The sequence below is a fragment of the Nomascus leucogenys genome, chromosome 4 (assembly GCF_006542625.1).
Source record: "Nomascus leucogenys isolate Asia chromosome 4, Asia_NLE_v1, whole genome shotgun sequence".
In the NCBI taxonomy this organism is placed as follows: domain Eukaryota; kingdom Metazoa; phylum Chordata; class Mammalia; order Primates; family Hylobatidae; genus Nomascus; species Nomascus leucogenys.
Window position 1 is genome coordinate 101,731,732 of NC_044384.1, and position 13,762 is coordinate 101,745,493.

Genomic DNA, 13,762 nt, shown 5'->3' on the forward strand with positions numbered 1-13,762 from the left:
CCGGATGAGGCAATCCCGGACCTGGGTCAGGACATGCCCACGGCTCTGCTGGGTGGGACGAGGAACCCAGAACCAGTCCCGCGGCGCCGCAGGCGGCCGAACGCTAAGGACTACATTTCCCACAATGCACCCCGGGGGCGGGCCGAGTCGGGCTGAGCGGCTGGAGCTGGGCCTTGGCCGCGAGAGGCCGGCGAAAGCTCTCTTCCTGCACCGGCGGCCGGGTGAGGGCGGTGGGAGGGCGAGGTGCCTGCGCTGTGGCCATGTCTGTGTACGCAGGGGGCCGGGGCCCCGCGAAGCTGTGCCCTCAGGCCGGCCCCGGCCGGACACCCTTACCCCTCCAGGGGTCCGGCAGAGGGCAGTGACCGGCACCTTCTGTGCGTCCTGGGCCCCTCTGAGAAACAGGTGAGTTGACTGCCAGCCCACGTGGCCTGGAGGCACCTAGAGACTGGAGAGCTGTCATCTTTGGAGGGAGGGGCTTGAAGACGGGGGCCTCCAGCCATCAACGCTATCGTTTGCAATGGGAAGACTATGTCTCCCTGGGGTCCCTCAGCCGGCTAGCCCCCAGCTGGGGAATACAAAAGGCGAGATCTGCAACCCATCCTTTGATTGGGAGGGCGAGGTCCGGTAGGGGGCAGTGGCCAGGTAGGACTCTCCCCAGCCCCCCACCCCCGCCCCGCCAACAAACGTACACATATTCGGCCGGTAGAGTCTTCTCAAAAAGCAACAGAGGTGACTGGGCTGAGCGGGGCAGCACCTGGAAGGGGCTTGGGGCTTGGGGCTTGGGGCTTGGGGCTTGGGGCTTTGCTTTGTTGTTTTTAGACGGAGTTTCACTCTTGTTGCCCAGGCTGGAGTGCAGTGGTGTGATCTCAGCTCTCTACAACCTCCGCCTCCCAGGTTCAAGCGATTCTCCTGCCTCAGCCTCCCGAGTGACTGGGATTACAGGCATGTGCCAACACGCCCAGCTAATTTTTTGTATTTTTGTATTTTTTTAGTAGACATGGGGTTTCACCATGTTGGCCAGGCTGGTCTCGAACTCCTGACCTCAGGTGATCTGCCTGCCTCAGCTTCCCAAAGTGCTGGGATTACAAGCATGAGCCACTGCGCCTGGCCGGACTTTGCACCAGTTTGCCTGGTGCAACTGGGTTGTCCCTTGTACTGGGTGAGCCACCCTTTCTGGGCGCAAGTTTGCAGAGGGAGAGTGAGCACCCTTTGTCAGGGAGGGAAGTAACCGCCAGAAGTTTCAAGGACCAGACTATGATCTCAGCATGGAGTAGGCATCCTGCTGAGGCAGCCATAGCACAGCCTCACCTGGGCCTTGTCTGCCACACATCCTGTATCCTGGCACCTCCTTCCCAGACAGACCGCTCCAAAGGGTTAAGGTGAAATGAAGTGCTATCCAAGCAAGAAGAGGGAGCAGGAGTGGTAGGGAGGGGCTCCTGAAGGCCTTCTCTGCTCCAAGGCTGCCTGAGTGAGAGAGGCACCCTAGAAGCGCTGATTGAGCCAACTTGTTTGGTGACATTGCTCACAGGCATAGCAGGGCAATTCTAGGAAAAGCAAGGCCTGGGGCTTCTAGAGGGGTTGTCTGAGAAGGGTTCCCTGAGAAGAGGTATCTGGGGCTGGTTCTAAGAGACCTCCTTTGCCTAACTTCTTCAATTCTAGCCTCCCAGGAGCTTCAGTTGCACAGTTGTGGCTCCAATGGGGGTTGGGGTGGATTTTGCTGTGATTCACTCAGCCTCCCTATCTGAGTTTCCAGAGTAAGTATTCAGAGAGCTGTTTGCTTCATCAGGCCTCTGGCTGGACCCCAGACTGACCTAGGAGATGCTGAGATACTGTATGATCTCAGGTGGCAGGAGAACTATTGTGAAGGAAGCATCCACTAGCTCTGGCCAGCTGATCCGGCCCCCGCCAACCCTTCCCCATGCAGGTACCATGCTGGGTACCACTCAGCCACACGGCTTAGTCAGCTAAAGCCCACAAGGGATCAATGGAGCGTGGGCCCTGAGGACAGAATAAGTAAGCTATTGTAGACCTTGTTGGGGTCTTTGAACCAAAAGTACAAGGTCACAGAGCAGTGGCATGTGGCAGACCAAGGAGTTTTTTGTGGTTTTTTTTTTTTTTTTTTTGAGATGGAGTTTCGATCTTTTGCCCAGGCTGGAGTGCAATGGCGCCATATCAGCTCACTGCAACCTCTGCCCCCTGGGTTCAAGCGATTCTCCTGCCTCAGCCTCCTGAGTAGCTGGGATTATAGGCGCCTGCCGCCACACCTGGCTAATTAAGGAGTTTAGTTTAGGAGAGACTTCCAAGAGCAGCAGAGAGCCAGTTGTCTATTCCTGCAACTTCAGAGCCAGTGAACAACCAGTTAGCCTGGAGGAACTCCCAGCTGTCTATAGGACAGTTCTTTGACCTGACTCCCAACTGTCTATACGACAGCCCTAGCCTGAAGGTGAGTCGCTTCAGGCTAGGGCCCAACTGGCTTTGCAAGGTCAGAAGCATATTTGCCCATATGCCACTGTAGGCTGAGCAAAATCTCAGAGGCCTGATTTACATGGCACAGACCACTGGATTCATGTGGTATTATAAGTGCAGTCACACATGGACTGAATGCTAAGTAAGAATAATCAGGACATGCTAATGGGAGCAACTGAGTATGTAATCAAATTACATGGATTATTTCATTTAATCTTCCCACAACCCAAGGAATCAATACTACCATCCCATTTTATAAATGAGAAAATTGAGACCAGGCCAGGTTAATCCAGGTCCCTCTAACTTCAGAGCCATTGTTCCTGAACACCTGACTACTACCAGTGATAAGTCTTCCCCACAGGCAGGGGTTTCCAGAAGCCACATCATAGGTGTGACAGCTGGGCATTCTTCAGAGATCTTTCAGTTTTCCCTTCCATTTTTCTTTTTTAATTGCCTGAGGGATAAAAACACAAGTTCGGCTGGGCGCGGTGGCTCATGCCTGTAATTCCAGCACTTTGGGAGGCCGAGGCCAGTGGATCACCTGAGGTCAGGAGTTTGAGACCAGCATGGCCAACATGGTGAAACCCCATCTCTACTAAAAATACAAAAATTAGATGGGCATGGTGGTACACACCTGTAATCCCAGCTACTCGGGAGGCTGAGGTACAAGAATTGCTTGAACCCAGGAGGCAGAGGTTGCAGTGAGCCAAGATCACGCCACTGCACTCCAGCCTGGGCGACAGTATGAGACTCCATCTCAAAAAAAAAAAAAATCTCCATCCCAAATATGTTTGTTGGCTGGATGTGGTGGCTCACACCTGTAATCCCAGCACTTTGGGAGCCCTAGGAGGGAGGATCTTCAGCTCAGGAGTTTGAGAACAGCCTGGACAACATACTGAGACCCTGTCTCTACAAAAATAAAAATTAAAAAATTAGCCAGGCGTGGTGGCACGTGCCTGTAGTCTCAGGTAGTCAGGAGGCTGAGGAGGAAGGATCACTTGAGCCTGAGAGGCCAGGGCTACAGTTAGCTGTGATCGCATCACTGCACTCCAGCCTGGGCGACAGAGTGAGATTCTGTCTCAAAAAAAAAAAAAAAAAATAGAACTCCTCCCGCATGTGGCTTAAAGCCATACTGAAATTTGTGGCGGGTCACAGGGTAACCTTCAATCCAGAGAAATAAAGCAGGACAAGAGGGGTAAGGAGCAGGGATATTGATAAGGTAATGCTTGAGCAGCAACCTGAAGGAAGTGAGGGACTGAGTCACATAGATAACTAGCCCAGGCAATGGAGTAGGTGAAGTGGGGTGCAGGGGGAGAGTTCAACAAGGGCAAAGTTTTTTTTTTTTTTTTTTTTTTTTGAGACGGAGTCTCGCTCTGTCGCCCAGGCTGGAGTGCAGTGGCACAATCTCGGCTCACTGCAAGCTCCACCTCCCGGGTTCACGCCATTCTCCTGCCTCAGCCTCTCCGAGTAGCTGGGACTACAGGCGCCCGCCACCACGCCCGGCTAATCTTTTGTATTTTTAGTAGAGATGGGGTTTCACCGTGGTCTCAATCTCCTGACCTCGTGATCCGCCCGCCTTGGCCTCCCAAAGTGCTGGGATTACAAGCGTGAGCCACCGCGCCCGGCCAGCAAGGGCAAAGTTCTAAAGTGAAAGAGTGCCCAGGAGGCTTAAGGAAAGCCAGGAGGCCACTGTGGCTGGGCTGAATCACAGTTAGTGGGGAAAAAGGATAAGAGATGAGGTCAAAGAAGTAATGGGGAAGGAGTTATGTTGAGTGGGGCCTTGTGCACCACTGCGAGGAAATTGGCTTTCTCACTAAGTAAGGTGGGACCATTACAGAGTTGTGAGCAGAGGAACTGCATGACCTGAGTTCTGTATCAAGAGAATCACTTTGCTGTAAGAAGCACAGATTATGCAGGGACAAGGGCAGAAGAGGGGAGACTGGATAGGAGACTGCTGCAACAATCTCCTAGAGAGACACTGGTGGCTTTGACTACAGTGGTAGTTGTGGAGGTGACAAGTGGTCAGATTCTGGATATAGGCATTTCCCATTTAACATCAGTAATCTGTTTCATGAAAATTGGACATTCTGTGTGAAATCATTAACTTAATATATTTTCCATTGATTGATTGATTGAAACAGGGTCTTGCTCTGTTGCCCAGGCTGGAATACAGTGACACAATCACAGCTCACTGCAGCCTTGACCTCCTGTACTCAAGTGATCCTCCCACCTCAGCCTCTTAAGTAGGTGGGACTACAGGCATGAGCTGCCCCGCCCAGCTAATTTTTTATTTTGTAGAGACAGGGTCTCACTATGTCAGCCAGGCTGGCACTCAGTAATTTTCTATCAGTTCTATTTGGAATGTAATTTGAAGCTTAAATGCACATTACTTTGTTAAAAATATAGATAAGATTTTAATGATGCAAGTATACATATTTTCTGTATAAACATATACTGGGCCAGGTGTGGTGGCTCACACCTGTAATCCCAGTACTTTGGGAGGCTGAGGTAGGCAGATCACTTGAGTCAAGGAGTTTGAGACCAGCTTGGGCAACATAAGGAGACCCTGTCTCTACAAAAAAATTAAAAAATTAGCCAGGCATGGTGGCACATGCCTGTGGTCCCAGCTACTTGGGAGGCTGAGGTGGGAGGATCACTTGGGCCTGGGAGGTTGAGGCTACAGTGAACCGTGATCACACTATTGCACTTTGGCCTGGGTGGCAGAGTGAGACCCTGTCTCAATAGATAAATAAATAAAAATAAGCTGAATCAATATAAGTTTGGTATATTAGTTAACTATTGCTGTGTAACAAATTATCCAAAAACTTAGCAGCTTAAAATGACAGTATTTATTATCGCATACAGTTCTTGTGGGTCAAGAATTTGGGAGTGGCTTAGCTGGATGGTTCAAGGTCAGGGTGTCTTATTAAGTTGAAGTCATCTGAAGGTTTGACTGGGCCTAGATGATCTGCTTCTGAGATGACTCATTCATGACTAGCAAGTTGGTACTGGCTGTTCACAGGAGGTCTCAGTTCCTTGCCATGAAGTTCTCTCCATAGAGCTGCTTACATGTCCTTACAACATGGCTGATGGCTTTCCCTAGAGGGAGTGATCCAAGAGAAAAAGGCAGAAGCCACAATGTCTTTTATGACCTAGCCTCAGAAGTCACACATTGTTTTTTCATTTTTTTTGAGACAGGGTCGGCTCTGGCACCCAAGCAGGAGTGCAGCAGTGCAATCTCAGCTCACTGCAACCTCTGCCTCCCCACCGGGTTCAAGCGATTCTCATACCTCAGCCTCCCGAGCAGTTGGGATTACAGGCACCTGTCATGACACCTAGGTAAATTTTGTATTTTTAGTAGAGATGGGGTTTCACCATGTTGTCCAGGCTGGTCTCAAACTCCTGACCTCAAGTGATCTGCCCATCTTGGCCTCCCAAAGTGCTGGGATTACAGGCATAAGCCACTGTCTCCAGCCACACATTGTTATTTACACAGTGTTCTATTGGTTGCATAGGTCAGCCCTGCTCAGTGTGGAAAGGAAGTATGCAAAGTCATGCATAGCAGGAGTTGAGGATCACTAGAGACCATCTTGAAGGCTGACAACCACAGCTGGATATTAAAAACCAAAAGGCGGCCGGGCGCGGTGGCTCACGCTTGTAATCCCAGCACTTTGGGAGGCTGAGGAGGGCGGATCACGAGGTCAGGAGATCGAGACCACGGTGAAACCCCGTCTGTACTAAAAATACAAAAAAAATTAGCCGGGCGTGGTGGCGGGTGCCTGTAGTCCCAGCTGCTCAGAGAGGCTGAGGCGGGAGAATGGCGTGAACCCGGGAGGTGGAGCTTGCAGTGAGCCGAGATTGTGCCACTGCACTCCAGCCTGGGCGACAGAGCGAGACTCCGTCTCAAAAAAAAAAAAAAAAAAAAGGCATTCTATGGTGAAAATGTTAACTAGAGACATTTTGCTGGATGTGCCTGTATTCTGAAATAGAACTGACAGGATTTGCTGATGGTTTGGTATACGAGGTGTGGGAAAAAAAAGAGATGCCTAAGGGATGACTCCAAGTTTTGTTTTGTTTTTTTCCTATGTGACAGAGTCTCGCTCTGTCACCCAGCCTGGAGTACAACGGTATGATTTCAGCTCACTTCAACCTCCGCCTCTCCAGTTCAAGCGATTCTCCTGCCTCAGCCTCCTGAGTAGCTGGGACTACAGGCACGTGCCACCACGCCTGGCTAATTTTTTGTATTTTTGTAGAGACAGGGTTTCACCGTGTTAGCCAGCAAGGTCTCGATCTCCTGACCTCATGATCTGCCTGCGTCAGCCTCCCAAAGTGCTGGGATTACAGGTGTTGAGTGCCCGGCCGACTCCAAGGTTTTTCACCAAACAACTGAAAGGATGAGATTGTCTTTCTTGGCCAGGTGAGGTGGCTCACACCTGTAATCCCAGCACTTTGGGAGGCCAAGATGGGCGGATCACAAGATCAGGGGTTTGAGACTAGCCTGGCCAACATGGTGAAACCCTGTCTTTACTAAAAATACAAAAATTAGCCGGTGTGGTGGCACGCGCCTGTAGTCCCAGCTACTCGGGAGGCTGAAGCATGAGAATCGCTTGAACCCGGGAGGTGGAGCTGAGATTGCGCTGTTGCACTCCAGCCAGGGCAACAGAGAAAGACTGTCTCAAAAAAAAAGAGATTGTCTTTCTTTCGTTCTTTCCTTTCTTTCTTTCCTTGCTTTCTTCCTTTCCTTCCTTTCCCTCCTTTCCCTCCTTCCCTCCCTCCCCTCCCCTCCCCTCCCTCCTCCCTCCCTCCCTTCCTTCCTTCCTTCCTTCCTTCCTTCCTTCCTTCCCAGAGTCTCACTCTGTCACCCAGGGTGGAGTGCAGTGGCACGATCTCAACCTCCGCCTCCCAGGTTCAAGCTGGAGTGCAGTGGCACAATCTTAACCTCCACCTCCCGGGTTGAAGCGATTTTCCTGCCTCAGCCTCCCGGGGTAGCTGGGATTGCAGGCATGCGCCACCACACCCAGCTAATTTTTTGTATTTTTAATAGAGACGGGGTTTTACCGTGTTAGCCAGCATGGTCTCAATCTCCTGACCTCATGATCTGCCTGCCTCGGCCTCCCAAAGTGCTGGGATTACAGGTGTGAGAAACTGTGCTGGGCTGACTCAAAGGTTTTTCACCAAACAACTGAAAGGATGAGATTGTCTTTCTTGGCCAGGTGTGGTGGCTCACACCTGTAATCCCAGCACTTTGGGAGGCCAAGGCAGGCAGATCACTAGGTCAGGGATTTGAGACCAGCCTGGCTAACATGGTGAAACCCTGTCTCTACTAAAAATACAAAAAATTAGCCTGTGTGGTGGCACGCGCCTGTAGTCCCAGCTACTTGGGAGGCTGAGGCACGAGAATTGCTTGAACCTGGGAGGTGGAGCTGAGATCGAACTGTTGTGGTAAGCTGAGATCGCGCCACTGCACTCCAGCCTGGGCAACAGAGCAAGACTGTCTCAAAAAAAAAAAGAAAAAGAAATTGTCTTTCTTTCTTTCCTTTCTTTCCTTCCTTCCTTGCTTCTTTCCTTTCTTCTTTTCCTTTCCTTCCTTTCCCTCCTTCCCCTTCCTTCCTTCCTTCTTTCTTTCCTTCCCTCCTTCCTTCCTTCCCTCCTTCTTTCCCTCCCTCCCTCCCTCCTTCCCTCCTTCCTTCCTTCCTTCCTTGACAGAGTCTCGCTCTGTCACCCAGGGTGGAGTGTGGTGGCACAATCAACCTCTGCCTTCCGGGTTCAAGCTGGAGTGCAGTGGCGCGATCTCAACCTCTGCCTCCCGGGTTCAAGTGATTCTCCTGCCTTAGCTTCCCGGGGTAGCTGGGATTACAGGCATGTGCCACCACACCCGGCTAATTTTATTTTTAATAGAGACGGGGTTTCACCGTGTTAGCCAGGATGGTCTCCTGACCTTGTGATCTGCCCACCTCGGCCTCCCAAAGTGCTGGGATTATAGGCGTGAGCCACTGTACCTGGCTATCTTTCTTTCTTTTTTTTTTTTTGAGAAGGAGTCTCGCTCTTTCACCCGGGCTGGAGTGCAGTGGCGCGATCTCGGCTCACTGCAGGCTCCGCCCCCTGGGGTTCACGCCATTCTCCTGCCTCAGCCTCCGTGTAGCTGGGACTACAGGCACACACCACCTCGCCCGGCTAATTTTTTGTATTTTTAGTAGAGACGGGGTTTCACCGTGTTAGCCAGGATGGTCTCAATCTCCTGACCTCGTGATCCACCCGCCTCCGCCTCCCAAAGTGCTGGGATTACAGGTGTGAGCCACCGCGCCCGGCCTCTTTCTTTTTTTTTTTTTTTGAGACAGAGCTTTGCTCTTATTGCCCAGGCTGGAGTGCAATGGCATGATCTCAGCTCACTGCAACCTCTGCTTCATGGGTTCAAGTGATTCTTTTGCCTCAGCCTCCCAAGTAGCTGGGATTACAGGCATGCACCACCACACACCTGGCTAATTTTGTATTTTTAGTAGAGATGGGGTTTCATCATGTTGGCCAGGCTGGTCTTGAACTCCTGACCTCAGGTGATCCACCCACCTCGGCCTCCCAAAGTGCTGGGATTACAGGCATGAGCCACTATGCCCAGCCATGAAATTGTCTTTTACTGAGATGGTGAAAACTCTGAGAGAAGTAGTAAGTGCCTGTGGTCCCCGCTACTCGGAAGGCTGAGGCAGGACGTTCACTTGAGCCCAGGAATTTGAGGCTGTAGTGCATGGTGGGGTGATGATTACACCTGTGAATAGCCACTGCACTCCAAACTTGGTGAAAGAGCAAGACCCCATCTCTTAAAAAAAAAAAAATTGCTACCACACGTGGCTAATTTTTTGTATTTTTAGTAGAGATGGGTTTCCCATGTTAGCCAGAGTGGTCTCAATATCCTGACCTGGTGATCCGCCCACCTCAGCCTCCCAAAGTGCTGGGATTACAGGCGTGAGCCACTGCACCCGGCTTTTTTTTCTTTTTCTTTTTCTTTTCTTTTCTTTTATTTTTTTGAGACGGAGTCTCGCTCTTTCACCCAGGCTGGAGTGCAGTGGCGCGATCTCAGCTCACTGCAGGCTCCGCCCCCCGGGGTTCACGCCATTCTCCTGCCTCAGCCTCCCGCGTAGCTGGGACTACAGGCGCCTGCCACCTCGCCCGGCTAATTTTTTTTGTATTTTTAGTAGAGACGGGGTTTCACCGTGTTAGCCAGGATGGTCTCCTGACCTCGTGATCCGCCCGCCTCTGCCTCCCAAAGTGCTGGGATTACAGGCGTGAGCCACCGCGCCCGGCCTTTTTTTCTTTTTAAAGACAGGGTCTCTACCGGCCAGGCATGGTGGCTCAGGCCTGTAATCCCAGCACTTTGGGAGGCTGAGGCGGGCGGATCACGAGGTCAGGAGGTCGAGACCATCTTGGCTAACACGGTGAAACCTCGTCTCTACTAAAAAATACAAAAAATTAGCCGGGCGTGGTGGTGGGTGTCTGTAGTCCCAGCTACTCGTGAGTCTGAGGCAAGAGAATGGCGTGAACCCAGGAGGCGGAGCTTGCAGTGAGCTGAGATCGCGCCACTGCACTCCAGTCCAGGCGACAGAGCCAGACTCTGTCTCAAAAAAAAAAAAAAAAAAAAAAAAAAAAAAAAAAAAAAGACAGGGTCTCACTCTTATCGCCGAGGCTGAAGTGCAGTGGCACGATCTTGGCTCATTGCAAGCTCTACCTCCCGGGTTCCAGTGATCCTCCCACCTTAGCCTCCTGAGTAACTGGGACCACAGACACGTGCCACCATGCCTGACTAATTTTTGTATTTTTGTAGAGGCAGGGTTTGCCATATTGCCCAGGCTGGTCTTGAACTCTTGGGCTCAAGTAATCTGCTTGCTTTGGCCTCCCAAAGTGCTAGGATTACAGGTGTGAGCCACCACACCCAGCCAGGAGCAACTTTTTAAGGAGATGACCTTTTTTTTTTTTTTTTTTTTTTGAGACAGAGTCTGGCTCTGCCACCCAGGCTAGAGTACAGTGGTGCAATCTCGGCTCACTGCAACCTCCACCTCGCAGATTCAAGCAATTCTCCTGCCTCAACCTCCTGAGTAGCTGGGATTACAGGCGTGCGCCACCACACCCGGCTAATTTTCATATTTTTAGTAAAGACGGGGTTTCACCAAGTTGGCCAGGCCGGTCTCAAATGTCTGACCTGGTGATCCACCCTCCTTGGCCTCCCAAAGTGCTGGGATTACAGGCGAGAGCCACCGTGCCTGGCCAGGAGATGGCCTTTTTAAGGAGTTCAGTTTGAGGCATATAACCTTGGGATAACATGAAGTAGACAGTTAAATGTGTGTGCCTCTTTAAGTCAGAAGAGAGACTGCGGCTGGAGATTAAAAAAATAAATAAATAAATTACTAATATGTAGAGGGAATTTAAAACTATGAGACCAAATGAGATCACCAAGGGATTGAGTGAAGACAGAGAAGAGGTCCAAAGACTGAATTCTGTGCCCCTTTACAGTAAGAACTGCAAAAAGGACTCAAAAGGAGTAGTCCATGAGGTCAGAAGAGAGCCAAGAAAGGAGTGGTGTGCCATAAAAGAGGAGAAAATGTTTCAAGAGAGAGGAAATAACCAGATTATCTATTGTTTATGGGTGAAGTAAGATGATCCTGGAGGTCGTTAGTGACCTTGATGGGAGCAGTGTTGGTGGAGTAATGGAGGTGAGATTCTGTTCAGAACTGGTTTAGAGAGAATGGGAGAAATGGAGAGGCTATGGCAGAGACAATTCCTGCTTTCCAGATATCCATGAGCTCCATATATTTCCCAGTCCGTCTGGCCACATCACTGGTTCTGGCCAATGTGAGCTACGAAGTATTTAAGAGCTGGTGTGTGATCCTCCATCTCTGTCTTCCCCTGCCAGATGATGTGGAAGGCATGTGTTCCAAATGGCTTCTATAGGGTGCTAGTGACTTGGATTCCTGAATCACTGCTTGGGAGGGAGCTACTCTGAATTGCTACCAGTCCCACAGTAGATTTTGTGTGAGCAAAAAATAGGTCTTTGGGGCTGGGTGCGGTGGCTCATGCCTGTAATCCCAGCACTTTGGATCCGCCAAGGTGGGCGGATCACCTGAGGTCAGGATCACCTGAGACCAGCCTGGCCAACATAGTGAAACCCCATCTCTACTAAAAATACAAAAATTAGCCAGGCGTGGTGGTGGGCGCCTGTAATCCCAGCTGCTCAGGAGGCTGAGGGAGGAGCATCGCTTGAACCCAGGAGTCGGAGGTTGCAGTGAGCCGAGATGGCGCTGCTGCACTCCAGCCTGGATGACAGAGTGAGACTCCGTCTCAAAAAATAAAAAAAGATCTTTGGGTATAAAACCTCTAGCATTTGGCATCCATTTTTTACACAGAATAGTCTAGCCTACCTGAGTAATGCAAACTCCAAACATTATTTGCCATTTTGAGGGGGTTTGTTTGTTTTTTTATAAAGGGCAACAGAAAAATGGGTTGATAGCTAGTGGGGAATGTAGAGTTAAGGGGAAGTTTGTTTTGTTTTAACTTTGAAGTAAAACAAACATATAGAAAAGTTCACAAATCACAAGTATAGCCCAATGAATTATTACAAAGTGAACACCCCCAAAGGAGGGTGTATTTTGTTTGGTTTTTGTTTTTGAGACAGGATCTCACTCCCTTTACCCAGGCTGGAGTGCAGTGGTGTGATCACAGCTCACTGCAGCCTGGACCTCCTGGGATCAGGTGATTCTCCCACCTCAGCCTCCCAAGTAGCTGGGACTGTAGGTGCATGCCACCACACCTGGTTAATCTTTTGTACTTTTTGTAGAGATAGGGTTTTAACATGTTGCCTAAGCTGGTCTCAAACTCCTAGGCTCAAGTGGTTTGCCCACCTAGGCCTCCCAAAGTGCTAGGATGACAGGCATGAGCCACCAAGCCCTGCTAGGAGGGGGTTTTGAAGACAAGAAATATCACCATATTGGTAATGGATAAGGGGGAAGGGGAAACTGATAAGGAGGGACAGCTGCTGAAGCCATGTACCTGAGTAGGTGAGGGGCTGGGATCTGGTGTACACATGGAGGAGTTAGCCTCTATGGAGCATGAACAGCTCATCTTTAGTAAGAAGAGGGGGCCAGGCACAGTGGCTCATGCCTGTAATCCCGGCACTTTGGGGGGCTGAGGTGGGTGGATCACTTGAGGTCAGGAGTTTGAGACCAGCCTGGCCAACATGGTGAAACCCCGTCTCTACTAAAAATACAAACATTATCCGGGCGAAGTGGTGGGTGCTTGTAATCCCAGCTACCTGGGAGGCTGAGGCAGGAGAATCACTGAATCTGGGAGGTGGAGGTTTTGGTGAGCCAAGATCATGCTCCTGCACTCCAGTCTCGGCCACAGAGTGAGACTCTGTCTCAAAAAAAAAAAAAAAAAAAAAGAGGGAAGGCCTATTCTGGCAGATGAGGCAAGCTGGTGGTGGTAATCTCCAGAAGTTCTCTTTTTTTTTTTTTTTTTTTTTTTAGTTTCGCTCTTGTTGCCCGGGCTGGAGTGCAGTGGCGTGATCTTGGCTCACTGCAACCTCTGCCTCCCAGGTACAAGCAATTCTCCTGTCTCAGCCTCCCAAGTAGCTTGGATTACAAGCATGTGCCACCACACCTGGCTAATTTTTTTTTATTTAGTAGAGATGGGGTTTCACCATGTTAGGCTGGTCGCAAACTCCTGACCTCTGGTGATCACCCACTTTGGCTTCCCAAAGTGCTGGGATTACAGGTGTGTGCCACCGCGCCTGGCCTTCTTGTTTTTTTTGAGACACAATTTTGCTTTTGTTGCCCGGGCTGGAGTGTAATCTCGGCTTACTGCAACTTCCGCCTCCCGGGTTCAAGTGATTCACCTGCCTCAGCCTCCGGAGTAGCTGGGATTATAAGCATGCTCTACCACGCCCAGCTAATTTTTTGTATTTTTAGTAGGGATGGGGTTTCTCCATGTTGGTCAGGCTGTTCTCAAACTCCCGACCTCAGCTGATCTGCCCACCTTGGCCTCCCAAAGTGCTGGGATTACAGGCGCGAGCCACCACACTCGCCCTGGAAGTTCTCTTCTAATGACTTCTGTCTTCTCGGTGAAATTGAAGGCAAGGTCATTTGCTGATAGTGCTGAGTATGACCATCAGGGAAGGAGATGATGGACGTTTGAAGAGAGAAAAGATGTGAAGTTGACTAGAGGAGTAGGAAAGTGAGGAGACATAGAAATGTAGGGCATTCCGGCCAGGCACGGTGGCTCACGCCTGTAATCCTAGCACTTTGGGAGGCTGAGG

General features: G+C 50.5%; 1 protein-coding gene across 2 annotated transcripts in view; it reads left to right on the forward strand.

Annotated features, from left to right (window-relative positions):
* Nucleotides 1-13,762, forward strand: part of MON1A (MON1 homolog A, secretory trafficking associated) — a 22,381-nt gene continuing 8,619 nt past the window's right edge. For both annotated transcript variants that reach the window (XM_003257086.4, XM_003257087.4), the window contains exon 1: nucleotides 1-402. In XM_003257086.4, the coding sequence (XP_003257134.3) occupies nucleotides 5-402 (398 nt within the window). In that variant the 5' untranslated portion in view covers nucleotides 1-4. The remainder of the gene's footprint in view (nucleotides 403-13,762) is intronic.